This window comes from Mustela lutreola, chromosome 2 (assembly GCF_030435805.1).
Source record: "Mustela lutreola isolate mMusLut2 chromosome 2, mMusLut2.pri, whole genome shotgun sequence".
In the NCBI taxonomy this organism is placed as follows: Eukaryota; Metazoa; Chordata; class Mammalia; order Carnivora; family Mustelidae; genus Mustela; species Mustela lutreola.
In genome coordinates, this window is record NC_081291.1 from 1,283,741 (window position 1) to 1,310,030 (window position 26,290).

Below are 26,290 nucleotides of genomic sequence, written 5' to 3' on the forward strand. Positions count from 1 at the left end.
GGGTCCATGGGCGGGGGGACAGGGACCTGACCTTCTCCGTGTCCCTGTAAAGTGCTAGAACAGGCCGTATGTCACCAGTGTGAGATTCAGGCCAACCCAGCGGCTGCTGGGAGCTCGGACAGACCCGGGGCCGGCAGCAAATGCGGGGGGAGGGGGCCCGCCTCCCCCAGGGTCTGCTCAGGACAGAAAGAGCTGTTGCCCCGGGGGGCCTTCCTGGGAGCGGGATTCCCATGCAGGGACGGGGGCCCTCAGCAGGGTCAGCATAGCCGAGCAGCTGCGTTTGTTTTTCACCCGCTGTCTTTGGTTTGGAAAGAAGTGCCCATGGCTCCAGAAATATCTAGGAACGCACCCCCACCCCCAACCGGGTGGTGACCGGCAGGGGCAGCAGAGGTCAGCAGACTGTAAACAGTGGCTTCAAAACAGCAGACCGCACAGAACTCTGCCCGTGGCTCCGGACAGCACAGGTGGCGGCAGCCCCGAACTCTGACAGTCACAGGCACATAGCGTGTCCCCCACGCACGGGAACGACCGCGGACCGGAGCGGGGCCCCCACACGCCGCTCCGGGAACAGACCCTGAGCCCACGAAGCCCAGGGAGGGAACCAGACACAGGAGGCCCCACAGGGTGTGAGTCCACGTGGGCCACACGTCCCGACCAGGCTCCTCCACAGACGGGAAGGGGGCTCGCGGGGGGCCGGGGGCCAGGAGGTGACAGCTGATGGGGACAGGGTTGCTTTTAGGATGGTGAGAATGTTCGGGAACTGGACAGATGATTGCACAATTTTGCCAGTGGACAGTTCCCTTTGGAGGGGGGCCGTGGGGCCACGCGGCCGTGTCTCAGCAATGATGTCGAGCAACCACGGAAGCCTGCGCGTTCGGGTTCGGCCGCTGCGCGGGACCCGCCACGGAAGCCCGCAGTGCTGCAGGCGCCGGGAGCCGCCGGCCTGGGAGGCGTGGAAGCAGGTGCCTCCGGGCCCAGCCCCTGCAGACCCCGGGTTAGGGCGGCTGAGCGGGGACGGCCAGGCCAGGCCGGACCTCGACCGCGCGGCCGCGGGGGGCGCGGGGCGCCGAGGGACGCGGCTCCGCACACCTGCCCCGCCCTGGACGGAGCAGCCCCGCCGCGGCCTGAAGACACTCGTGGGCAGCCGTCGTGCGGCCCGGCCGGCCCCGCGGCTCTTCCCCAAGCCCGGCGGCGGGTTCCCGCGCCACGGTCGCACGACATCTGGCCATTCGCTTCGGGTGTCACTGCTGCAGGCTGGCCCTGACCGTGGTTCTCTGGTTATTTCATTTATTTACTTGAGAAAGAGCGAGCATGAGCAGGGGGAGGGGCAGAGGGCAAAGCAGGCCCCCCCGCCGAGCAGGGAGCCCGATGCGGGGCTCGACCCTGCGACCCCGGGACCATGACCCGAGCCGGAGGCAGACCCTCAAGGACGGAGCCCCCCCAGTGCTCCAGCTCTTGTGTTTTAAGGTCATCGACAAGGAGTGAGTCTGAGAAACCCTGGGTCCCCACTCTCGACCCCATTAGAAGCAGAACCCCAGGCCCCGTGGTGTGTCACCTCCATGTGTGGGATTCCCAGGTCCCGAGAGGAGGACGTGTTACAGACTTTCCCGGAGGTTATTGCTGAAGGCCGTCTTGTAATCCTAACAGGAACCGTAAGGACCGGTCTAGCGGCGACGCTGGTCACGGAGGCGTTGGAACCCGCATGTCAGCGAGCCTTGTCACGGCTTTTTTTGGAGTTTGATGTAATAAAATTAAAAAGCGCAAACCGACGTTCACAAACGCTTTTATGGTCATCTAGCAAAACAGACTGGCGGTTGTCAGCTACGAAGCCGAAAAATTTGCCAGTGAGTAAACTTTTGTAAATAACACGTATGTAAAATATTATTTTAATTATATTGAATTAGTACGTTAACTTATAAAGGAATTACATGACGTCAGTTAATAAGTTAATTGTGCTTTTATAGTTTCTATCTTTATATATCAATATGCCAGGATATTAGTCCTTTCTGTCGCCTGCAAGAAAATTAACTTCACGTGCTTCTCAAACCATTTTGTTACGTTTCCTTAGCTTTCTAATTCATTTACTGTACTTCAGTACATTAAGTTATTTCCTCTATGGATATTTGAATCAGAAAACCCGGGGGCGCCTGGGTGGCTCGGTGGGTTGAGCGTCTGCCTTTGGCTCTGGTCAGGGTCCCAGAGTCGGGGGATCGAGCCCCATATCGGGCTCCCTGCTCAGCAGAGAGTCTGCTTTCCCTGCCCCTCCTGTTTGTGTGCTCTATCAAATAAATAAATAAAATCTTCAAAAGAAAGAAAAAGAAAGAAAACCCGACCCAGAGAAGCACACCGTTGGCCTTGGAGCGGCACAGGCTCCAACTGTGTGGGTCCGTTTATAAGCGGAGTTTTTAAGTACAGCACAGTTAATGTATTTTCTCTTCCTTGCGATGTTTATTATTTTTTAAAGATTTTATTTATTTGTTTGACAGATAGAGATCACAAGGAGGCAGAGAGACAGGCAGAGAGAGAGAGAGGAGGAAGCAGGCTCCCTGCTGAGCAGAGAGCCCGATGCGGGACTCGATCCCAGGACCCTGGGATCATGACCTGAGCCGAAGGCAGAGGCTTAACCCACTGAGCCACCAGTGGCTCATAAAAATCATGTGATTTTTATGATAAAATCATAAAAAAAAATACTCACCCTCAGGGTGCCTGGTTGGCTCCGTCAGCTGAGCGTCCGACTCTGGATTTCGGCTCAGGTCGTGATCTGGGTGGTGGGTTCGAGGCCTGTGTCTGGCTCCAGCGCCGGGAGGGGAGTCTGCCTGAGCTTTTCCCGCTCCTTCTGCCCCTCCCCCCGCTTGCACATGTGCACGCGCAATCTCTAAATAAATGTTTCATAAAATAAAACATTCATCCTTGCTGTTTTCTGAATTTTCGATCTTTCGCCGAAGCTGTTTTCCCTGTGTTTGTCTCTAGTTGATCTGCAAGCATTACGTTTCACTAGTGATTCACTGTGTGCGCATACACATATATAAACGTACGCGCTCGCGTATATATATAGAACCATATCGAACTTAATTGTTTTTTTAATTTTATTTATTTATTTGTCAGAGACAGAAGGAGAGAGAGCGAGCGAGCACAGGCAGACAGAGAGGCAGGCAGAAGCAGAGGGAGAAGCAGACTCCCCGCCAAGCAAGGAACCTGATGTGGGACTCGATCCCAGGACCCTGGGATCATGACCTGAGCCGAAGGCAGCCGCTCAACCAACTGAGCCACCCAGGCGTCCCATATCGAACTTAATTTTGCCAGTATGATCAGCTAGGACACGGTATCTATAGATTCTGCGCTTAAAAAATGAATATGGGGGTGCCTGGGTGGCTCAGTGGGTTGAGCGTCTGCCTTCAGCTCAGGTCATGACCCCAGGGACCTGGGATCGAGCCCCGCGTTGGGCTCCCTGCTCTGTAGGGAGCCTGCGTCTCCCTCTGCCTCTGTCCCTGCCCCTGTTTGTGCTCTGTCTCTCTCTCTCTCTGAAATAAATGAGTAAAATCTTTTTAAAAAAGACTATATTCAGGGCATCTGACTGGTTCAGTTGGTGGAGTGTGTAACTCTTAATTTTGGGGTTGCAAGTTCAAGTTCCATGCTGAGTATGGAAATGACATAAAAATGAATCTTTAAAAAATTCCTTTTTTGAAAAGATTTTATGTATTTATTTCAGAGAGAGAAAGAGGGAGAGTGTGAGCGAGCACAAGCATGAGGGGGAAGGTCGGAGGGGGAAGCGGACCCTGGCTGAGCAGGGAGCCTGACGTGGGACTCGATCCCAGGACCCCGGGATCATGACCTGAGCCCCAGGCCAATGTTTAACCAACAGAGCCACCCAGGAGCCCCTTACAAAATTTCTTAAAAACAATGAATACATTCCATTAACATCTTCGGCAAGTGTGAATCTCTGTCTAGAAAACACAAGAGAATCAACTTAAAATTCAGAAAAGAAGCCAGTTACTAAACCAACTAGAAAATCAAGAGACTTCCAATTATCTCAGACACAATCATTTATAAAGTACAGTGGGAAAAAAAAAGACATCTCGGAAGAACACCTCACGTGTAGTAATAACCCCAAATAACTAAGAATTAAAAGAAATGTGCAGATATGAAATATCCAGATTAAGACGAAAAGTGGGGGTGCCTGGGTGGCTCAGTGGGTTAAAGCCTCTGCCTTCGGCTCAGGTCATGATCTCAGGGTCCTGGGATCGAGTCCCGCATCGGGCTCTCTGCTCAGCGAGGAGCCTGCTTCCCCCATCTCTCTGCCTGCCTCTCTGCCTACTTGTGATCTCCATCTGTCAAATAAATAAGTAGAATCTTTAAAAAAAAAAAAAAAAGATATACTAGAGCCCAGGAGAAATTGTGTAACATATGACAAATTATATATAAAGTTTTTTTATAAATGACTATATTAAAAGTATGTAACGAGTTTTTTGGAAATCAGTAAGACAAGGACACTTCCCAGTGGAAACGCGGACAAAGGCCGTCAAAGGCCGTCAAAGGCCCGACGGGAAGGCAGGCACGCGTGGCTACCATCAGCGCTGGGAGGGGTGCAGGGAGCCGGGCCCACACACCGTGTGGACGGAAGCGGGGACCGGAGCCCCTTTCTGCAGGGACCGCCGCAGCTCACCGGAACGGCTCACGACCCGACGCCCTCTGACCCGGACACCGACGCCGGCGTTTACCTACATCCAGAGTAGGTATGGGTATGGGTAAAGATCTGACTAGAGGAGAAGTGACGGTCCCAATCATTACTGCCAACAGCCAGTACTGTGTCCCCCGCTGGGCTCCCATATGGGACGGGCCTGCGGGGAGACGCGTGGGGGGGGGCTTGTCTGCGGGGCCCTCCCCACCCCGCTGTGTGTCCCCAGGCTCCCTCTCCGCTCGGCGCTCAAGACGGGAACAGCACCATCCGTTTTTATGAACCGGGGACGATCCCAACCATCCCCGCCTTGACCTTGCTTCCGACCAGGAGCGGCGACAAGGTCTAGGAACGCCGCTGACCGGGGCCCACGGGACTGAGAAGCTGAGCGGCTCTCACCGGCCTCGGCGGCTCGTGGCTGCCGTGCTGGCCAGCGTGGGTCTGGGGATAATGCAGCCCCAGGGTGGAAGTTTTCAGGACGGGGGCGCCTGATCTCAGCCGGCCTCAGCAAGCAGCTGCTGAGCTACAAGGGGACAGGGCTGGCCCAGGCACCAGAGGCAGCCTGCTGGGTCCCGTCCGCCGGCAGGACAGACGTCCACGCCGCTGAGAGGACAGTCCCCTGTGTGTCAGCCGGGAGGCCGCTCAGCCAGCCGCCTGGTCCCAGCCACACTGCCACTTCCCAGTCCGGCAGATTTCCCGACGCCAGCACTTGAACCCCATCACCTCTCTGGGTGGGACAAGTTCTGGGGTGGCTCTCTGGGCACGGAGGGAGGAGGCCCTTGGGAGCCGGCCTCTGATTCTGGCATTCCCAGTAGCCCAGGGCAAGAGATATCGGCCATTCTGTGGGTAAGACTTTTCCTTCTAACGGGAGTCTGAGCCTGCCGAGGCCACGGGTGACAGGTCACCACCAACTTAGCGCTTAAAACCACATGCACTGATTCTCAGAGAGTTCTGGGCTCGGAAGTCCTAAAACCCCGGCGCAGGCAAGGTTGGTCTCCCTGGGGCCCAGGGAGACCCGGCTCCTGCCCTTTCCTGGCCACGGCCCCACTCCATCCTCCCCGCCAGCAGCGCGGGGTCTGCCCGTCTCCGGGACCCCCGCCCTCTGCCTCCCTCTCCTGAGGACCTGGTGAAGACGCAGGGTTCCCCGGGAACCTACCTCAGGGCCCTGACAAGGTCCCCTCTGCTGCGGGAGGGGACACGTCCCAGCTCCCAGGGGCCCAGGAGGGGACGTGTTTGGGGGACATTACAAATAACAGCTCCCAAATTCTTAGCGGGTTCTGGAAATTGCTGTGGTGTTTTGCACACTCAGCAGTGTCTTGAGGTCTTTCCAAATAGCGTGTGATTGCGGAGATGGGGCGCCCTCTGGGGGTGAACAGCCAGCCCAGCCCCGGGGCTCCGGCCCCATCGATGCCCATTTTGCCAGAGGCCCCAGGCCGGACCCCCACGAGGGCGCGATTGGACCCCGTTTCCCACATCGAAGAAAGGGCTCCCCGGCTCTGCTCTCCTGATCTCTTTGGCGCAAGGCTCCCCGAGGCCTGGCTCCCTCTTGCGCCCTGCAGAAAGGCAGAGCTAACACCATGTTTAAGGGCAATGAAATGGGCAAGGGAGCAGGAACCCGCCCCAGGGGCACCCCAGGGGCCACTTTGGCGGGTGCGAGCCCTCAGCACGTGGGGACAAGGGCACCCCGGGGACAAAGGTGGTGGCAGGGCCCAAAACCAGGCCCTCGGGCCAGGGAAGAGGAAATGACAGGCAGCAGCCAAGGTGTGAAGACAGCACAGTGTATTGTGGCTGGCGCAGGGACACCCGCCGCCCGGGGGACACAGTGGTTTCGGTGCTGGCCGAGGCCTGGCGTCCAGAGGGAGCTCCATTCCAGGGAAAGGGCCTCCTTGAGCCGGACCCCGGGCTGAGGCCGCGTTAATTGCACTTGCTGGCGCTGGGGGATGGCCTTGCTTCTGCGAGCGCCCCAGACGCCCAGAGGTACTCGGAGTCGGTGCGGTCTATGCTGGGAGTGCTGCCATGGAAAAGGCCACTGAGGCCGCCGCGCAGGGTCGGGGGTTGGAGGCACAGACAGGGTGGCGCTCCTGCGGTCACTTCGGCGTGGCCCAGACGGGGCACCTGATGTCCACGGCAGCCGGAGCTGGGATTCGGGTCCCGGGGCCGCAGGGGGCCACGCAGATGCAGGGTTTCCGCACAGCGCCGGTGTGCGCTGCAGAAGGGCTCGCCCCAGCCACACGTTTGGCAAAATTCAACAGGTTCCAGCCCGGGACACGGAAGATCCGTCCCGTGTTATTCGTAAGAGAGCGGGGCCGTCTCTCTAACAGGGAGAGGAGTCCCATCATTCACGATCCATGGAGAGGCCCGGCTGGGGAGCAGGGGTGGGGTTCCCGTCGTGCGAGTCGCGAAGCAGACACGGGGTCACGAGGGCAAGTGCTAGGGGTTCACCAGTGGGTTTTCCCTGGTGCTCAACACGCAGAGCCACGGAGTTCGAGTTTGATGCCTGCCAAGGAGATGGGCTCAGGTGGCCACGTGGAGACCCACAGCGGCTGCCCACCAGGATGGTGGAGGACCCCACCCCCACGGTCAGTGCAGCCGCCCCAGGACCGAGCTCGCTCACTGGGTGCGCTTTCTACAAAGCACAAGTCCGTGGTCTGGAGACATGGCCGTAAGTGCGAGGGTCCCCTGGCACCGCCTCGGTGACTGTAGGGCCCAGGGGTCAGTGGCACATCCGCGCGGTCATTTCTTTCTGTGAAGAACAAGCGGGACGTCAGGCACTGACGCGAGGGGGCGGGGGGCACGCGCAAACGGAGAAGCAGGGGAGCCGGCCTCCAGGGGGCACGGGCCTCACTTAACGGCAAACGCAACAGACGACAGCACGCTGTCAGCCGGGGTGGTGCGCTCTTCGTGAAGGGCGAGAGGCCATGTCCTGGCCCCTGTGGGGGACGCAGGCCCCTCAACACGGAAACGACTAGCTCCCTGTGTGCCAATAAAACCTTATTTCCAGGGGCGCCTGGGTGGCTCAGTGGGTTAAAGCCTCTACCTTCGGCTCAGGTCATGATCCCAGGGTCCTGGGATCGAGCCCCGCATCGGGCTTTCTGCTCAGCAGGGAGCCTGCTTCCTCCTCTCTCTCTCTGCCTGCCTCTCTGCCTACTTGTGATTTCTGTCTGTCAAATAAATGAATAAAATCTTAAAAAAAAAAAACAAAACAAAAACCTTATTTCCAAAACCAGGCAGTCATCCTGGGCCATGGTGTACTGATCTGTGCCTTCTATAGGGGACTGAACGCTGCAAAGAAACTTCTGGAAAACAGCCAGGAAATAAAGACAAGTATTATGAGACAGCCTTTAGACCCGGTGAGGGCAGCCTCGAGGGTCGTCCCAACAGATGAAGGCCAAATGCAAAAAGACGAGGTATGAAGGCCATCCGCCACGGTCTATGACAGGCCCCGGGAGCCTCGGTGCACAGGGTGGCCGGGCAGATCACCACCTGCTTCCTTGCCACACAGCCTGGGGAAGTCCGAGCTTACACGCGTTATCCTCTGTCCGGCGCCACAAAGAACTCTAAGCACTGGGCGCCTGAGTGGTCGGTGAAGCGTCTGGCTTCGCTCAGGTCACAATCTTGGGGTCCTGGGATCAGGTCCCGCACTAGGCTCAGCTGGGGGTCTGCTTCTCCCTCTTCCCTGGCCACTCCCCCACCCGCTGGTGCTCGTGTGCATGCGACTCTCTCTCAAATAAATCTTAAAAAACAGAAAATTCTCAGCATTGATGTGGGAGAAATGATGAGGGGACAGTTGAGAAAAACACCACCAAACAGATGACGGCACGGCAGGCTCCAGCTGCCGGCACTCTGAAATACGACATGGATGGAGGGGACTGTCACGTAAGGGCACCCATCTGAGGTGAACAGTCAGCAGCATTCACGTCCACAACGGTGTGGACCCTTCCTCTACCCAGTTCCAGAACTTTCCATCAGCTCAGAGTAAACCCTCCCCCCCGTTAGGCAGAGCCCACAAGGACACAGAGGCACTGGGAACGGTCATGTGAGGAGGAGTTGAATAGTCGTTGAAAGCTGGACAAAAACAGTCCAGCTCAAAGAGGGGCGCCTGGGTGGCTCAGTGGGTTAAGCTGCTGCCTTCGGCTCAGGTCATGATCTCAGGGTCCTGGGATCGAGCCCCGCATCGGGCTCTCTGCTCAGTGGGGAGCCTGCTCCCCCCCCCCTCTGCCTGCCTCTGCGTACTTGTGATCTCTGTCAAATGAATAAATAGAATCTTAAAACAAGCAAACAAACAAACCTAGTTCAAAGACCTGAATCCATGCAGAATTCAGTAAAAAAGAAAAGGAAAAAACAAAATGCCCACATGGGGGTCCTGGGGCCATGCAAGGGAAGCCGTGGGACCGAAGAGTATGATTTCAGTCCCGCAGCCGCTGCCCAGCAAGGCCAGGGCCCGCTAGCCCCTGGAACATTCTAGCTTCTCTGCACTTTGGGTATGCCCCCACTCCCTGGAATGGCCCTTTGGGGCTCTGGCCACTGGCCTCACCGGGACCCCTTGCGAGCAGGGGTGGTGGTGGCTGGTGGGGCTCTGGAGAGCAGTCCTGCCACGCTCTGGCCTCCCAGTTCCTGCTAAAAGCCCCCCAGAATGTGGGAGAGCAGTGGGCGAGGGCCCATCCCCAGGCTGGGACCCACAGGTTTTGGGTCGGCAAAGCCCCAGTCGGAGGGTGGTTCGAGGGAGCTGTGGGCTGGGGAGTGCCGGCCAGCGGGGCTGGGGTTTCTTGGGACGGAATGCTCTGGAAACCAGCCGGTGACGGCGGAGCACCTTGGGAATGTGTCACACACGGCGGACAGCTTGCACGTGTGTGAAGTCTACCTCAATGAGGAATCAGTCACTACCGGTGTCCGGCCAGGGGACACCGAGGGCCCCCGAAGCAGCCCCCCAGGCCGCTGTTGCCCGTGCTCTGGAGACCCCCCCCACCCCCGGCGTCTCCCACAGGGAAAGGGGGGCAGCCACGGGAGGGACCGGCCTCCTCCAGGCATCCCGCCCCCACGATGGCTCTGGGCTGCGCGACAGGAGTGACCTCGTTGGGGGGTGGGGGACCCCCCAGGATTCATGGCCTCTGGCGGGGGGGGGGGACCGAGTGTACCTGGGCAGCTGCATCCCCGCTTGCCCGCCAGTGGGGCAGGGACCAAAGAAAACCCCAAAGCACCCCAGCGGCTGGGTGTCGGGCGCCGGGGATCCAAGCGGCCCCCATGTCGAGAACCAAGCTGGGCGGGCTGTGCTAGCTGTCCCTGGCTTCTGCCCCCCACCCCACACTCCCCACCCCACACTCCCCACCCAAGCCCGGCTGGAACGCCCCGCCCCTCCCGCCGCCCGCGCCCGCGCCCACCAGCGGCTCCAGCTCCTCCCGCCGCAGCCTGCGCTCACCAGCGGCCCCGCCCCCTCCCGCCGCGGGCCCCGCCCCCTCCCGCCGCGGGCCCCGCCCGCGCCCACCAGCGGCTCCAGCTCCTTGGTGTCGATGAGGCCGAACTCGCGCACGAAGTAGTAGAAGTGCTTGTAGCACGTGTTGACGTGCGCCTCGGAGCCCAGCTGCGCGATGCGGTCGAAGTGGTGGATGTAGACGTGCACGAACACGCGGAACAGCCGCGACAGGATCTTCTTCACCGCCTGCAGGAAGTTCTTGGGAAACGGCGTGCCTGCGCGGGGCCGGGGGTCAGCCGCGCTGCTGGGAGCCCCCGCCGCGCCCCGCCGCGCCCCCGCCGCGCCGCCTGGGGCCACCCTCCCCCGGCCTTCCCCTAGCGAAGGCCGGAGCCCTCCGTCTGCGAGCCCTCCTCGCCCGGTCCTGGGCGTGATTCCGCTCCGTCGGTTTTACTGAATCAAATGGGACAGCGCGTCCACACGCTGCCGGACGCTGACGGCCGAGCCCCGAGGGTTCCCTCCCCACCTCCGCTCTGTCTACACGCGGACACAACCTGCCTGCCGCCGTGCCCCAGGCCCGAACTCGGACGACCGAGTTCAGTGCCTCTCCGTCTTCCCTTTTCTCCATGGTGCTGACGTGCCCCTGCTGGGGGGTCCCAGTCTGTGCACTGGGCGCCCCCGCGTGCTCCTTCTGCCCCCCACCCATTCCCGGGTCTGCAGTGGCACTGGCGGGCGGCGGCCCAGACCAGAGAGAACACACGGGCCCCCACCCTTGTCACGGGGACCCTGCTGGCTAACGGTGGGTGGGGGGCGGACCAGAGACGGCAGCGAGCTCATGCGGTGCCCGGGCCAGGCCCCCACACAGCGGAGCCCACACAGCTGCCCTCCAGCGGGGAGATGGGCGCGGAGCCGAGGGCGAGCAGGAAAGAAAAAGCTCTCCGGGAGCTGTGTGTGACAGGTCCAGCCTGACCCCGCGCTGGGACGCCTGGGGAGTGACTGCTCTAGGGAAAGGGATTCCTTGCAGGTGATGGAGGGTTCTGGAATTAGGTAGTACTGACGGTTGCACAACTCGGCAAACATACTGACAACTGAGCGAATGGATCTGAGGACACGGGGCTCAGTGAGAGCGGCCAGACCCAGGAGGACGCGTCCCACAGGACCCCACTCCCAGGAGGGCCCCAGAGGAGTCCCGTCCATGCAGACAGTGAGGAGGGGGTGGGAGCCGGGGCTGGGGCAGGGGTGGGGATGACGGCTGATGGGTACCAGGCTGCTCTCGCAGTGGTGAAATGTTCTAGCACTAAACAGCACTGAACTGCACACTTTAAATGGGCAGACGTGTGAACGCAGACTCCCCCGGTCGGAGGAGGGCACTGGGCCTGGCCCGCCCCCGCGCCCCATAGCTCACCGACGTGGGTGGGGAAGAGCCCCTCGTCGTTGATCTGCACCTCGACCCAGTCCATGAGCAGGTCCATGTAGCGGGGGGCCGACAGCGCCGTGGGCTTGCGGAACTGGTGCTCGTCCTGCCAGCGGTACTCGTACTTGGGGCCGCCCGACATGACCGGGCACGACTGCTCCGTGCACCCGTCGCCGATGGTGCCGTAGATGAGGTTGATGCGGTTGAAGAAGTCCACCACGTGCACGGCCACCCAGTCACTGAGCTCCTCGCCGGGGGGCAGCTGCACGGCCAGCTTCAGGTCCAGCCCCGCGTTCAGCGACGCTTGTGCCTTCTTGTGCAGCTCGAAGCGCTGGGTGCCCGGCTCGAACTTGCGCTTGGGACGGAAGGTCTTGTCCTTGTTGAACACTTGCTTCAGGAAGGGGTTGGACATGTCGGCCCCCGGCCCGGTCGGCACACTCGCCGGTGACGCTTCCGCAGACGGGCCCAGGCGGGACGCTGGTGTCGGGCGGCCGCCGTGGGGACGGGAGATCCGCTGCACCCCGGGCCTTCCCTGAGACCTGCAACACGGGTGGGGGACAGTCAGCTGGTTCTGGAAACGCCACTCTGGCGCGGGCCTCCAGAGCTGGAAAGCATGATTTCTGTTTCTGCACTGCCTCCGACCCCTCGCTGCACTGGATGCCCTCCTTTCGCACCTGAGGACGTGTGCAAAGACCCCATTCCCGATGGCGGACGTGAATTCTGGGGGGACACTCTCCACCGCAGTGCCCATCTCAGAGGCCTGGACGAGCCTTGCTGGGTCCGGCCTGCCCAACATGGGACCGTGACGCATGCCCGCTGGTTCCCCAGGATGAGGCCCCGCCGAGAGAGCCCACCTCCCCTGGTGCCCCCTGCAGCCTTCTCTGGGCCCGGCGTCCTCCTCGGTTACATGTGGACAGCACGGACCCCCCTTCAGAGAGCACAAGGGCATGCGATCGAGCACATGAAGGCGGCGAGCAGGCTCGTACTGGGGGCGCAGTCACCAGGCTGTGCCCGGGGCCGTCCCCACCCTGCACCACCCAGCATGGTCCCGGGGCACGGCCAGGCTAAGACAGCGGGGGCTGGGGTGGGGAAGCCTGGCGCCCAGTGGAGCCAGCGGGGTGGAGGTCTCCGGAGTTCACCAGGCGGAAGGCGCAGAAGGGGAAGTCTGGGGAGAACTGGGAAGCGGAAGGACCGGCGGGTGGCCCCACCCCACCCCGCACACACCGCGCCCAAGTTGCCGACCCGTTACAGTCCACGGCCCCCCGCCTTCTCTCTGCTTAAATCGTGGGGTTCAGTCCCCTGGCTCAGAACTGGCTGGTCGTCAAGCAGCCTGTCCCTCCAGACCTGGCACGTTGCTGTAGCAAATTACCACACACCTAGGGCTCCTAACAGCCCAACTCCAGAAAGTTCTGGAGGTCCCACATCTGGAATGGGATTCCTGGGAGCTCCTGCCTTTCCCGGCTTCTGGAGGAACCCCATACTCTCTGGCCTCTGTTTCCCTCAGACCTGCTTCTATGGAGATGCCCCTCAGCCCCCCAGGACCCAGGGCAGCCCCGGCAGAGTGCCGCAGTGTCACCAGTACCACAGACAGCGGAGCCAAAGAGAGGAGCACCGGCATCCCGGGCCCAGACTCCTGCGGGGCCCAGTGGGTGGACACAGTGTCCCCAGGACGACGATGTCGGGCTGACAGGGACGCCTGGCTACTAGCAAACATGCAGTTAGGGCTTCCCCGTGACTCCTGCAGGCGCGGCCCCCGAGAAGATCCCCGAGAGCCGGTGGCCCTCCCGTGGGGCCCGCGCCCCTCCACCTGCTCGCCCAGACCCTGCGACCAAAGGCCAGGCTCCTCGAGCCGGCGATGGATGTCAGACGCTGCGTGTCACGCGCCGACGGCCTAAACCAGCGCTGGGGCCGGGACACCTGTGTCCCCACGGCTGTCGGGTGGCCGGGACCGAGCCGACCTGCAGGCACCTGGAGCGGAGGGGCTGTGGCGCTCACGCGGAGCCTGGAGAGCTGGTCCTCCCGCGGTTAGCGAGGGGTGTGGGGGCCGAGTGGGAGGCGGTAGCAGAGGTGGAGCGACCCACCTCCACAGCTGTCCAACCCGGCCAGCGTGGCCTCATCCTTGGTGTGAACCCGGGACCCCACGCTCAGGGCTCAGGCGGCGCCTGATGTGCCCTGGTCAGGGGAGAGGATGTGGTAGGAGGAATAAAGGCCGCAGAGACATCCCCGTCCTGGCCCGAGACCTGTGGACGTGTTTCCTCCCGTAGCAGAGGGGCCCGTCAGGGCCCCGAGCTGGGGGCTGCGTTCCCGGGGGGCCTGGCATCCCCACGAGGTCGTCACGAGAGGGAGGCAGAGGGCGGGGTCACGAGAGGGAGGCAGAGGGCGGGGTCCCGGAGACGGGCAGACCCCGCATTGCTGGCGGGGAGGATGGAGGGGGCCGCAGGCCAGGAAAGGGCAGGAGCCGGGTCTCCCTGAGCCCCGGGGGGACCAGCCCTGACTGCACCGTTCTGAACTCCTGACCTTCAGAACTGTGAGATGATAGATCCATGTTTCTTTAGGCCACGAAATCTGTGGTCACTCGCTACAGCAGCCCTAGGCCACGCATGGCGTCCCCGAGTGCTGGCTGGGGTAACTGCTGACGACGCCGGCCAGGCCCTGGTCGCACAAGGGCTCAGGGCTCCCTTCCCTGCACTGACCCGCAAAGCCCGACCATCTTGTGGGCCCAGCTCTGCAGTGTGGGCGCCGGAAGGTCTGCTCGAGGCAGGATAAACCGTGCGGAACACCGGAGGGGAGCATCCGGGACGGAAGAGCTGGCCACGGACGACCGGGCTAGGGGGACGAGAGAAGCCCCAGTGGGAGGAGGGGGGAACCACCGCTCCCCAGGAGAACGGCCGTCACCACGAAGGACAATCATGGTGTCAGTGAGGACATGCAGAAACGGGACTCCTCATGCGTGGCCGCTGCTGTGGCAAGAGCCCGGCAGTCAGACGGAGCCTCTGCCAGGTCCACGCCCAAGACAAGGGACAATAAACATCCACATGGAAACGTCACGTGCAAACGTGTATTCAGGGCAGCACGATCTGGGATAATCACCAAAAGGGTGGAAACAACCCAAAGGTCCCTCAACAGGTGAACGCGTGATCAAGCTGTGTCCCTCACGTGGGAGCGCCCCAGGGCGTGGACAGGAGCGAGGCCCCACGTGCAGCCCCTGGGACGGACCCCGAGCCCACGATGCACAGGGAGGGACCCAGACACAGGAGGCCCCGCGGGGTGTGAGTCCACGCAGATGACACACCAGACCAGGCCCCTCCACGGACGGGAAGGGGCTTGTGTCGGGTATCTGGAGGCCATGGAAGTGGCCAGTGGCGGTGGCTGTGCGTGGCCTCGATGAACTGAAAACACGAAGCCCTGAGCCGGCGTGCGGGGGGCTCGGCCCGCGGACCGTCTCTAACGGCTCTGACTCCCTGCTGGGGAAAGAGGCCCGAGGGGAGCCCAACCTGGCCCCCGACAGAACTGGTCAGCAGCCCCACGGCCACACTGCAGCCGCTCCGGAGTTGCTCACGGAGCAGAGGCGCAGGTGACGGTCCGTCCGAGGGAACGACCTCTGGCGGCAGCTCTGAAGCGGGAGGGAGTGGGCCATCGACCCAGCCCAAGGGCTTCCCCTCGCTCGCCGCCGGCTCTGGTTGTCCCCCTCTTCTTGCGGCTGTGCTGACTCCTGGCTGGGCACATCCCGGTCACTGTCTGAGGACGGGGTGGCTACCCGAGCAAATGGGAAAATGGGCCCAAATTAGATCAGCACCCTGGGCCCTGCTAACATTGGGGTATCCCGGGCGCTGAGCAGCACCCCCAGGTATGAGGACCCCAGATGTCCCCAGACACTGCCCCGTGTCCCTTGGGGGGAGTCATCTGGCCGAGAGCCTGCCTTAGAGGACAGTGACTCCCTGCTACCTGGTTAACCAGTAGTCAGGATGCCTGGATAGGGAGGAACCAGAGCTCAAACCCCAGGCTGTGGGGGTGAAGCCACCATCTGTCCCGCCAGGCCACGTGCCTCCACGGCAAACCACCTGTCCATTATTTAGGCGTCCATCGGTCTCACCCCAAGGCCAGGGCACCCCCGGGACCAGGGCTGTTCCCCTACCACAGCTCTGCTCACAACCCACGTGTGTGCTTTCCAGGCCCCAGGCCCGGGCAGCAGACCCTCCTGGTCTCGGGAGGCAGGCACAGTCCCGGGTGCCCAGGACCTGGATGGAGGGAGGTGGTGCCCCAGAGCGCGCAGCCCCACTCACCCACCTGTAGCCCAGGCCTCTCTACACTGTGGACGGGTGCACCGGACAGGCCGGCGGGGACCCCCGGGCCTCACCGGAGACTGCTGATGCCCAAGCGGCCTGCCTCCCTGTCCCGCTAGCTGATTGCACACCTGGCCACTCTCGGGCCACCCTGGGCACAGGTCACGGGGGAGCGATGCCCTGCAGGCCAACTGGAGGAGCGAATCACCCGCTCCCGCCGCCCAAGAGCAGAGTCACCCGCTCCCGCCACCCGAGAGCAGGGCCCCCTGCTTCCTCACTCACGGCCACGCTTCAACCTGCAAACTCCCTTCCGCTTGAGAACGCCGGGCCGGGGCTGCGTCCCCGCCCGGCCGAACTGGGGCCACTGTCGCTCCTGCTGGGCCTAGCCTGGCTTCCGGGCCTCTCGTGCACCTCGCCAGCACCCCGTTGTTGCCTCTTTGGGGCCTCTGGGGGTGGCTCTGGGAGCTTAGCTTGTGACCATGTCACTGTGGACTTGTGACCGGCACAGATGGAAGCGGGTCGTGTGAGATGGCAGGGCCTCAGGGGCACGGCAGGGTCTGCCCACGGGCCTCCAGGCCTGGGGCCAGACGCGCGCCAGGCCGGTTCTGGAAGACGGGGCGGCGGGCAGCTCTCGGGGCTCCTGCCTGCTCTGTGTCTTCTCAGAATGGGCGAGGAATTTTTTAAGCGGAACCAATGGTTTTCTAAAAACCTTCCCTGAAGGGAAGAATTCCCCTCCAAAACAAAGGACTTTCCATGGGAAACACAGGCGCCCCGTGGCCGAGGGGTGGCCGGCCACCTCAATGTGCCTTTGCCTTGAGAAGTGCTGCAGGGGGCGACCCCCATTGCCACCCGCAGCCCAGGTGACCGGCTCTTCCCAGACACCCCCGAGGACAGCGCGGGGGAAGGTGGACAGGCTTCTCACGGGCGGCCCGGGATCTCGCCTCAAAGGAGACGCGGCAGTACTCAGCAGCCTCCAGGCTGAGGAAGGTGAGCCACAAAACTCCCCACCCCACCCCCTCCTCCCCTCTTTTCTTCTGAAAACCAAACAAAACACAGTTCCTCCAAGCAGCTGCCTTGCACGACCCTGCCGGGGAGAAGCCGCGGCCCCTGCCACTTCCTTCCGGTGCCTCTGTGTCCTGCTTGGGCGGCAGCCACGTCCCCACTGCAGGGACACTGCTGGAGCAGGGCAGGGCCTAGACCGACAGGCCACAACCGCCAAGGTCAGCCCTGTGTGTCCTCGATCAGCCGACCCTGGCTCCCGGCCGGGCACCCAAGAGTTTGGCTGGAAGATGCTCAAAGCCCGGGATCGGTCCTGTCCAAGAAGACCGCACCCCAGAGCTGTCTTCCACTGTCGAAATGTAGATTTTTAAAAAACCAGCACAGCTTCCCGGGTGGGGAGCCACCAGGCGGGGAGCCACCCACCTGCAGGACCCCCAGGATGGTGGCTCCAGCCCCTCCCCCCAACCCCACAGGGCGTGGCATTCTACCCGCATTTGGCCCTCCTGTCTTTGCTTCTGGGGTGAAGTTCCCCAATTTGTTTTGTAGGAAGGCAGGAAGTGGTTTGCGGAGACCACAGCAGGCCAGGTGCTACCACGGGGCTCTGCATACTCAGTCCCCCCGATAAGCCTTTTATAGTCCACTGTGATGTAATTCATGTACTACAGATAACTTTTAAAGTAGACAATCCAGTGGTTTGTAGTACAATCAGAGGGAGTGCAACCATCACAATTCTAGAACATTCTCAGCACCTAAAAAAAAACCCTGTGCCCAGCCACAGTCACTCCCCATCGGTCCGTTATGGGTCGAATCCCTTCCCCCAAAACATACCCGGCACCTGTGAATGGGATCTTCTCTGGAAATAAGGTCTTTGCAGATATAAAGATAAGGTCACGCTGGGCAGGGGAGCCCCAAGCCCAATGACAAGGGTCTTTAGAAGAACACGGAAATCTGGACGCAGACACACGGAGAAGTGGGCCATGGGACCAGGGCGGCAGAGAGGGGGCACAGGTCTACAAGCCGAAGGACGCCTGAGATTGCCTGGAACCCCCAGAAGCCGGGAGAGGCAGGAAGGGCCTCAGAGTCAGAACAGTCGCAAATAGAAGGGGGGCCTGGATGCGAGCCCGGGTGTCCTGAGCCTCCCACATGGGCTGCCCCAGGCAGGAGGGGGCGCCGGGCACACACGGGGCTGCGAGGCCCCTGCCCCTCCCCCTCCCCCTGCGCCTTCCCCACCCGGAGACAAATGCTGAAATACTGTTTGGCCCCTGTCCCCTGGGGCAGAGAAAGCAGAGCGTGAAAGCCAGTCCGAGGCCTGCTGGTTGGCCTGGGTGCTGCCTCACCGCTCGCTGGATCTGCCCTTTCCGCCGAAACTATCTGAATCTCGAGATTCTAGGAAATCAGGAACGGGGCTCTCCTGCTGGGGCATGTCTGAAACTTCCCTGAGGAGAAGCCCAAGGTCTGAGCCAGCTGCTCGGGGAGTCTGGGTTCAAGCTCCATTTCGCCACGCGCTGGACAAGGCAGACCCACTCCTGGGACCAGGCTCGCCGCAGACTTGGCGCCGAGTGCCCCTGGCTGGGCAGCGCCTGTGCAGACGGACAAGCCCATGGAAGGTGGCTTAGGAAACAGCTCAGGAACCGAACGAGCATTTCCGAGGACACCCCCCCCCCCAGGAGAGCAAAGAACCGCCGCTGCTCCTGCTCAGAGAGGAGCGAGGCGCACCCGGAACTCCCTCCTGGGTTACCGGGGATGTCTGGCGCACAGACTCCCGCCCTCAGCCTCCGCGATGGAGACGGGGACGTGCCCTGCCTTCAGGGAGGTTCAGACAAGAACTCTGCAGCCCGGCAGAGAACAGAGGAAGCTCAGTGGTGTGTCCCTGAGCCAGAGCAGCCAGGCTGCGTGCGGCACCGACCGGGAGGCCCGGTGTCACCTCCCGCCTGTGTTCATCATGTCTCGGTGGTGTTCCGCCACTGGTCGCAAACATCGGGCTCTGGCGGGGAGGCTGGTCATGGGGGAGGCCGAGCAGTTATGGGGAGAGGGAGCCTGGGGAGCCCCACCTTCTACTCTGGCTCAGAACCTGAAACTGCTCTTAAAAATAAGCCCGATTTAGGGCGCCTGGGTGTCTCAGTGGGTTAAGCCTCTGCCTCCAGCTCAGATCATGATCCCGGGGTGCTGGGATAGAGCCCCACATCGGGCTCTCTGCTCCGCGGGGAGCCTGCTTCCCCCCGCACCTGCCTGCTGCTCTGCCTCCTTGTGATCTCTCTCTCTCTCTGTGTCAAATAAGTAAATAAATAAATAATCTTTAAAAAATAAGCCCGATTTAAACAAGATTATAACCAACACTAACTCACCCACACCCAGCACCTGGTTACCAGCTTGTGCCGCTAGCCCCGTTCAAGGACTCAAGCCCACCGCGGAGAGCAGTGAGGCCGGTGGAAGCAGGAGCCGGATGGGCGTTGGCGTTAGGACTGCGACATGAGCCAGGGCAGAATCTCGCACTGTCCGGGGGCCTTGCTGAAAAGTGGAAAAGTGGAGTCACTACTAAGACCGCACCCATTTTACCCAGGAATGCCAGATTTGCACACCAGCAGGTGCGGCAAATCTCACGGTCACCTTATCTTTTATTTTTTTTTTTGTCAAACATGCTGTGTCTGGGACTCGGCGAGTATGGGGCACCCACCCCTCAGCTGAGACTCTGCAGGGGTGAGGGAGACCGGAAGCCACGTGCGCAGATGGCCCCGACCAGGGTGTTGCAGGGTGCGTGCCTGCAGGGGGGGGACGTCCACTTGCTCTGTTCTCATCCACAGGCAGGACACGGCTCAGTGGCTTCTGAGAACGGACCCAACAGGTGGCCACGGACACCCGGGGACACAATGGACGGAGGACTTCGGGAGAGGCCGCAGTGCGCGGCCCTAGCGTGGGCCGGGGGTGTGGCCCCTCCTGTCACTCCCGCCGAGCCTGTAACCCGGGCTAGTAAGAGCCCAGGCTGTCCGCGGTAGAGCAGGAGCGAAGCCGCGGGGCACCTGTCGCAGAACCGAGCGCAAGCCGGAGAGCAAAGCGTCGGGCCGCGCCGGCTCCGGCATCCTCCCCTCCGGAGGGATCCCCCGTCCCGCCGCCCGCGTTCGCCGCCCCCATCCGGCCTCCCTGCCGCCCGCGCCCGTCCCTCAGGGGACCCACCTGCAGGCTCACGTCCAACCGGCCGCGGCTGTCCGGCGTCCAGCGACCGCCGCCCCGGAGCCACAGAGCGCAGCGCCCGCCCCGCCACCCCGCCCAGACAGATGTACTTCCGCTACCGGCCTGGGCCTCCCCGGAAGCGGAGCCGAAGTGGGGGCGCGGTCTAGAACAAGGGGGGCGCTCCCCGCCGCCGCGCTCTGTTGCCTGGCAACCGGAAACGGGCCGGGACGGCATTGGCTCGTGCTGGGGCGTGGGCGGAGCTTGCGCAGCGCCGGGAGCGCGGAGCGGGTCTTCCAGCCCGGGAGGAGGAGCTTGTGCGTGTCCTGGGCGCATGCGTGGGGCGCGGCCGACCCCCTCCCCTCGGAGGGGCGATCCGGGCGGAGCCCGGGGGCGGGGCCGGCAGTTGTCCGTTGCGGGGCGGGGCCGCCGTCGGGGGCGTGGCGCGGGAGGCGCCGTTGGTTGGCGGGCGGCGGGCGGGGGCGGGCCATGGCCCTGCTACTGTGCCTGGGCCTGACTGCGGCGCTGGCCCGCGGCTGCCTGCACTGCCACAGCAACTTCTCGGAGAAGTTCTCCTTCTACCGCCATCACGTGAACCTCAAGTCCTGGTGGGTGGGCGACATCCCCGTGTCGGGCTCGCTGCTCACCGACTGGGGCCAGGACACGATGAAGGAGCTGCACCTGGCCATCCCCGCGGAGATCAGTGAGTGCGCGCAGGGGAGGCGGGGCCCGCCTGGGGGCGCCCCCGACCCCGCCAGACCCCGGCCCCGCCTGACCCCCAGCGCTGCCGGACACCCGGCCCGGGCCGCTCACCTGCCGCCCCCTCCCGCCCGCAGCCCGGGAGAAGCTGAACCAGGTGGCGAACGCCGTGTACCAGAAGATGGATCAGCTGTACCAGGGGAAGATGTATTTCCCCGGTGAGCGGGCAGCCGCCACGCGCGGGAAACGGACACGGGCCCCTCCGCCCCCTGCCCGAGCCTCACCTCTCTTGCCCACCCCCATCAGGGTATTTTCCCAATGAGCTGCGAGCCATCTTCCGGGAGCAGGTGCACCTCATCCAGAATGCCATCATCGAAAGTGAGCAAATGGAGAGCCCGTGCGGGTGGGGGAGAGCCCCGGGAGCGGCTGGGAAGTCCCCTGAGGTCGGGCGAGGGGCTGGCAGGGTGCATTCCGCACAGAACACGAAGGGGACAGAAGGGCAGCTCCCCAAGGCAGGGCCCCTTCCAGCGACTGGGCCGTGGCCCTGGGTAACCCCCGCCCGCCCCTCCCTGCCACCTGCCCCCGCAGGTCCCTGGAGGCATGCTGCCCTCCACCAGCCCTTTGGGCCCCCAGGCTGAACGCCACCCTGGGGGAGCCTTGGGCGGGGCAGGAAGGGTGGGCGGGGCAGGGGGCAGGAAGGGTGGGCAGGGCAGGGGACAGGCAGGTTGGTGCTCTTGTGCCCACACAGGCCGCATTGACTGTCAGCGTCACTGTGGTGAGTGAGGCCTGGTGCAGCCCGCGGGGCCCAGCGGGGAAGGCTCCCCGGGAGGCCGAGGCGGGGAGCCCGCGGCTGCCTCCTGTGTGTTGCAGGCATCTTCCAGTATCAGACCATCTCCTGCACCAACTGCACCGACTCGCACGTCATCTGCTTTGGCTACAACTGCGAGTAGGGCCCCACCGCGGGGCAAGGGGAGGTCCTGGCCTAGGGAGGGCAGGGCTCCGGACGCGGGGCCTCCCCATCTCCACGCCTCCTGCACCCGCAGGTCGTCGGTACAGTGGGAAACAGCGGTGCAGGGCCTCCTCCTATACATGTGAGTTGAGGCGGCTGGGCTCCGGGGGGGCAGCCCGACCTCAGCCCTGCCGACCCGAGTCCAACCTCGCTGTCGTTGTAGAAACAAGTGGCACAAGTACGTGAGTTTTATTAGTGTGCTTTAAGCCCTCGTGGGTGAGTATGAGCTGCGGCGGCCACAGAAGGCGGCACCTGGCCCCCGGGCTCCGGACCCCAGCCCTTCCTTCCGTGAGCGCCTCTGGGCTCGGCTGGCGCCAGAGGCGCCAGACAGTGGTCAGAGCTGGGGAGGGCCCCCCAGGATGGATTTGCCCCAGTGCAGGGACCTGGGGGCCACCAGCCCTAAAGCTTGGAGCTAAGAGAGACTCTGTCGTGTCTTTCAGAGAGGACACGGACACAAGGTAAGCCACCCCTCACCCCCAATCCCCGCCCTGTGCTCTCCAAAGCCCTGGCCAGGCCTTCTGAAAGGGAGGTGGGGACAGACCAGGAGGGGTTGGACAGGGCAGACACAGCTGGCCGGGGTTCCTGGCACCTGGGACAAGCCAGATGTCACCTCTGCAACCACACCCAAGCGATCGCTTCATGAATAAACATCAGCTCTCCTCCTCCCGCGGACGCACAGAACCACTCCGGCCTTGTGAGTGGCTCAGAGGCAGGCTGTGAGGACCCGGGCCGGGCCGGGGTCCGGGGTGGGTGGGCTCCGTAAGCCAGAGATCGAAACCCAACAGCTAATTTGCCCGAGCCGCACCCCCGCGCGTTTTTTGCGGCCTGCTGTGGGAGTGCTGGGCGTGACACTGAGCTTTGAAGGTCTTGTCTGCGCCCTGTCACAGGCGCCAGCACCCCAGCAACGACCCTGGCAGGGGCCAGGAAGTGGAACAGGGACAGAGGGCTGAGGGCACTCCTGTCTCTCCAACAGTCTGATATCACCAAGCTTCACGTGTCTTGAGCCCCCACACCTGGCCAACCTGACTCTAGAAAATGCTTCCGAGTGCCTGACACAGCACTGATGGGCACCGGCTTCGCCAGACCGGCCCCAGCCTGGAGGCGGAGCCAGGACTTGGCTGGACTGTCCCAGCCTGACCCCCTGGAGCAGCTGCTGCCGCCTTCCTCCTCTCCTGTCCGAGCCTGGGGCCCCCGGGAGGGGAGTGTGGCTTTGCCGGGCGGGGTCCCTGAGCTATTAGATGCAATGATTAAACGTCCCTGACATTTCTCATCACGGAGCAGTCCTTCTCAGGGCAACAGGGGTCAACCCATCCTGGTCACACACACACGGGGACGGGACTGTGGGCAGAGGGACGTCCATGCCTGTTCTGGTGCAATCCGTCTGAACACCGCTGGGCTGGCTGGGATGCGGCAGGTGCACTGAGGACTCAGAGACCGCAGTTTGGTGAAAACTGGGGCCAGCTTGGGCACCTCTCAGGGCTCACCCACGTCGAGCCAAACCTGAGCCACAGGAGCACAGAAGGGTCCTGCTGCGTCTCTTCCTTCTGCAAACCCTCCACAGAGCTTACGAGGGGCCCCAAGCACTTGATCTGAGCAGCAGGCAAGCAGGGGACCCAGGGGCCAGAGTCCCGCCCAGAGGCGGCCTTGTGCCTGGAAGTGCTGCTGGCAGTGGCCCGTCCACATCAGGACCAGTACATGAGGCATGTGGGGCGCGACATGCTGGTGACTGTGGAGAATGGCAGTCTCACGGGTGAGCGCCCACCCAGGGGATGGGTGTGGGGAGTGTGGGCTGGTGGCCCGGCCAGAACCGCCCTCGCTGCGTCAACGTGGGGTCTGTCGCCTCGGTGCTTCCTGGGCCGCAGGAAGGGAGGTGAGGGGCCAGCAAGGGGTCTGGCACGGCACAGGACACGTGACTCTGTCCACTGAGAAGAGTGAGAAGGCCTCGTGGCTGGTGCTTCTGGATGTATTATCAAGCGGGGACGCTGGTGGCCGGTGGGTCTGCCCATCTGTGCTCAGGCTCCGTGATCTCCCGCCAGCGATTTCAAGCTTGAGCTGATCTGGCTGCCCGTCCACTGACCCCTCCGTACTGGTCTTGAACGGACCCTGTCCGCGCGGTGTAAGGCCCGCGGGCGTGCCGAAGGTCAGGCCAACACAGGTGGGACCTGCCTCGCAGTAGCCGTCCTGCCACTCACCCACGCGCCGCTCGCTAGCGAGGTGCCCTGAAGCGCGGGCACATCCACGGGGCATCGCCGGCGCGGCTCCTGGAGCCCACGGGTCAGGCGGCTCCTTGCCACACCACCCAAGCTTGGGGTGTATGGCGATGACACGACCTCCATCACGAGGGCACGGGTGCATACGGGTAGGACGGGCCACCGGCAGCTCAAGGACTGTCCAGAGCCCCCGGGTGTGAGGGGCTCCCCTGGAAATCACCAGGCGCGCGGACACGGGCTCAGGACATCCACCAGGTAAGCGTCTGTTTCACAAGTTTATTGGATCATCTGGACACACAATCATTACAGCAGCGGGACACATCTCTCCTCTACCTGGGAATGTCGACAGCGAATCGATCCTCACATGACACGCCACACAGTGCTGACGTTCTAGCGCCACGGCACAGGATTCCGGAAGAGGTTACTCTACATGCTAAAGTGACCGTGGGCATCAGGAGGAAGGTACGTCAGCGAGGACCGTCCCCCACCCCCGCTGCCCTGAGGCAGTGCCTCACAGGCGTGGAACGGGTCTCCGTGCCTCGCTCCGTGGGCTACGTTCTGGGGCCGGGCCACCCTAGGAGTATGTCTTCCTGGCAGCGGCGGGCACCCTGTGGAGCGTTCGGTGACGGGAAGGACCTGGAATCCCCAATGACCCACCACTCACCAAACACTGCCGACGGACACACAGCTCACTACAGGGGACACCGTGAACCAGCAGGGTCTGGGTCCTGTGCCATCGGGGCTTCTGACCGGATCCCCACCGCGGGTGGCGGCCCCCCAGTCCGAGACACGAAGACGTGGTGGGGCGCAAAGAACATGACAGACAGCAGCCTGCACGACCCTCTGGCCAGCAGGCGTCTTGACCCACGGCCGGGAGGGCGAGGAGTGTCTCTGCAGTGAGCAGGTGCCCGCGGGCAGGGCACCTGGAGGACTCGTGGCCCTCGGAGGGCCTCTCGGGAGCAGGATAAACCACGCGGCGCCGTCCACGGCGCACCCCGCGCCCGGACAGCGGTTCCATCTGCTACCCAGGCGGCGTCGCTACCGCAGGCCCCGCCTGAGGAGGGCGGCCTCAGCACTTCTCCCCAAAGAGTGCAAAGAGTCAAAGTAAAAACGCCGACAGGATACATCAACGCGACGCATCACCTCGCCCGGCCAACAGAGGCACCCCGTCCCGGCGAGGGCGAGGCAGCGGCCGCTCAGCACTGGGCCAGCGTGGCCTTCATCTCTTCCAGCAAGCTGCCCAGCAGCGCCGCGTCGCTGCACTTCCCGTCGACGGACACGGACTTCTCCCCCTGCAAACGGGAACCACCACAGAATTTTGAAATATGACATGAAAAACACGACAGTATATTCGTCCTTTTGCTTTTTCACAGCGCCTTGCTCAGTGTTCTAAGAACCCAAACGAGGCCGGGCCCCGGGGGGATGCAGAGTCTACCCTGGATGAGGGAGGAGCCCAGCTGAGGCGTGGGGCAGCCCGGGGTGGACTGAGGATCGAGACCGGCCCCGGATAACCCTGATCTGGTGCCGTGCGGGGCTAGGCAGCACAGGGCCATGAGCAAACCCCACACTCTTGCCGGGGGCCTTGGAGGAGCATCCAGAACCTCAAAGATCCCGAAAGGCTGGTGGGGAAAGCAACCATTAAAGCTGTTCACAAGGTGCCGGCCTGGTGCCCCAGCACGGACGATGCACGGACGTCGCCCTCCAGTGCGCACATCCCGCGGGACCGCGGCCGGGCCACGCTGGCCAGCAGGCCGGGGGCGGGCAGACAGACATGCGCCGGAGCCAGAGCCCCGCCAGCTGCAGCCTGTGCTCACACCTGCCCGGCATGAGCATGGGCCCGAATCATGCCGCATCCGAAGATCCGGAACCCCAGCTCAGCCCAGTGGAAAACAGCGCAAGTGGCCAGGCTGGGGCGAGGCAGCCTGGGACCGTCCACTGCAGGCCCATGAGCAGCCCCCAGTGTCAGAGACAAACAGGAAAACAGAACATCTCAGCAGCAAAAAGGCAAGATCTCAAGAACCTCCCGCCCCGCATGGAAATTCTAGATCTGAACACACCAGCCGCAACAAGACACACGCGCCGGGCAGGCCCAATGGCACGACGGCTGTGACAGAGAAGAGAATCGCGCAGGGCAGCAGACAGCCGCGCCGGGACAGACAGAGGGTGCGCGCGAGCAGGGACGGGAACACATGTCCCAGACGCCTGTCACCAGAACACCGCAGGGGCAGTACGAAGGCCCCAGTGCCAAGAAAGAATTTAAAAACAAAATGATTTCAGACAGCGAGCACACGCAGGCACGTGCGCACGAGTGCGAGAATCTTCACGGTGAATCAGTCACTCCCCCGCAAGAGCAGAGCCCGAGGTGGGGCTTGATCTCATGACCCCCAGACCATGACCTGGGCCCAAACCATGAGTCAGAAGCTCAAATG

The 26,290-nt window shown here is 62.7% G+C and overlaps 3 protein-coding genes across 10 annotated transcripts in view; 1 reads left to right on the plus strand and 2 right to left on the minus strand.

Annotated features, from left to right (window-relative positions):
* Positions 1-6,439: 6,439 nt before the first annotated feature.
* On the minus strand, positions 6,440-20,082 carry MOB3A (MOB kinase activator 3A). 2 transcript variants are annotated; one of them, XM_059159327.1, is made up of 5 exons: positions 19,950-20,082; positions 19,124-19,286; positions 11,488-12,035; positions 10,158-10,360; positions 6,440-7,418 (listed from the first exon to the last, which is right to left on the minus strand). In XM_059159327.1, the coding sequence occupies exons 3-5, from the start codon at positions 11,906-11,908 to the stop codon at positions 7,389-7,391; spliced, it is 654 nt and encodes a 217-aa protein (XP_059015310.1). In that variant the 5' UTR covers positions 11,909-12,035; positions 19,124-19,286; positions 19,950-20,082; the 3' UTR covers positions 6,440-7,388. The 2 variants fall into 2 exon arrangements, with proteins under 2 accessions (XP_059015310.1, XP_059015309.1); XM_059159326.1 differs by lacking the exons at positions 19,124-19,286; positions 19,950-20,082 and adding an exon at positions 12,171-12,330.
* A 47-nt stretch (positions 20,083-20,129) lies between these two features.
* On the plus strand, positions 20,130-22,921 carry IZUMO4 (IZUMO family member 4). 4 transcript variants are annotated; one of them, XM_059159330.1, is made up of 10 exons: positions 20,140-20,646; positions 20,780-20,860; positions 20,949-21,020; positions 21,391-21,417; positions 21,513-21,588; positions 21,686-21,733; positions 21,815-21,829; positions 22,092-22,109; positions 22,331-22,367; positions 22,625-22,921. In XM_059159330.1, exons 1-9 carry the CDS (start codon positions 20,433-20,435, stop codon positions 22,347-22,349), a joined length of 570 nt encoding a protein of 189 aa, XP_059015313.1. In that variant the 5' UTR covers positions 20,140-20,432; the 3' UTR covers positions 22,350-22,367; positions 22,625-22,921. The 4 variants fall into 4 exon arrangements, 3 of the variants coding, with proteins under 3 accessions (XP_059015312.1, XP_059015313.1, XP_059015311.1); XM_059159328.1 differs by having other exon boundaries at positions 20,143-20,646; positions 22,331-22,345; XM_059159329.1 differs by lacking the exon at positions 21,391-21,417 and having other exon boundaries at positions 20,130-20,646; positions 22,331-22,345.
* A 1,202-nt stretch (positions 22,922-24,123) lies between these two features.
* Positions 24,124-26,290, minus strand: part of AP3D1 (adaptor related protein complex 3 subunit delta 1) — a 36,259-nt gene continuing 34,092 nt past the window's right edge. For all 4 annotated transcript variants that reach the window (XM_059159323.1, XM_059159322.1, XM_059159321.1 and 1 more), the window contains exon 32: positions 24,124-25,153. In XM_059159323.1, coding sequence (XP_059015306.1) covers positions 25,058-25,153 — 96 coding nt within the window. In that variant the 3' untranslated portion in view covers positions 24,124-25,057. The remainder of the gene's footprint in view (positions 25,154-26,290) is intronic.

What these genes read in the sequence shown, in the direction of transcription:
- MOB3A (XM_059159326.1), bottom strand. Translation starts at nt 12,307, where the DNA reads ATGCGTCACGGTCCCATGTTGGGCAGGCCGGACCCAGCAAGGCTCGTC. An exon ending in GTCTTTGCACACGTCCTCAG is followed by an intron (nt 12,036 to 12,170) that starts GTGCGAAAGGAG and finishes CCCGTGTTGCAG; the next exon opens with GTCTCAGGGAAGGCCCGGGG. An exon ending in GCTCTTCCCCACCCACGTCG is followed by an intron (nt 10,361 to 11,487) that starts GTGAGCTATGGG and finishes GGCCCCGCGCAG; the next exon opens with GCACGCCGTTTCCCAAGAAC.
- IZUMO4 (XM_059159328.1), top strand. Translation starts at nt 20,433, where the DNA reads ATGGCCCTGCTACTGTGCCTGGGCCTGACTGCGGCGCTGGCCCGCGGC. An exon ending in GGCCATCCCCGCGGAGATCA is followed by an intron (nt 20,647 to 20,779) that starts GTGAGTGCGCGC and finishes TCCCGCCCGCAG; the next exon opens with CCCGGGAGAAGCTGAACCAG. An exon ending in TGACTGTCAGCGTCACTGTG is followed by an intron (nt 21,418 to 21,512) that starts GTGAGTGAGGCC and finishes TGTGTGTTGCAG; the next exon opens with GCATCTTCCAGTATCAGACC.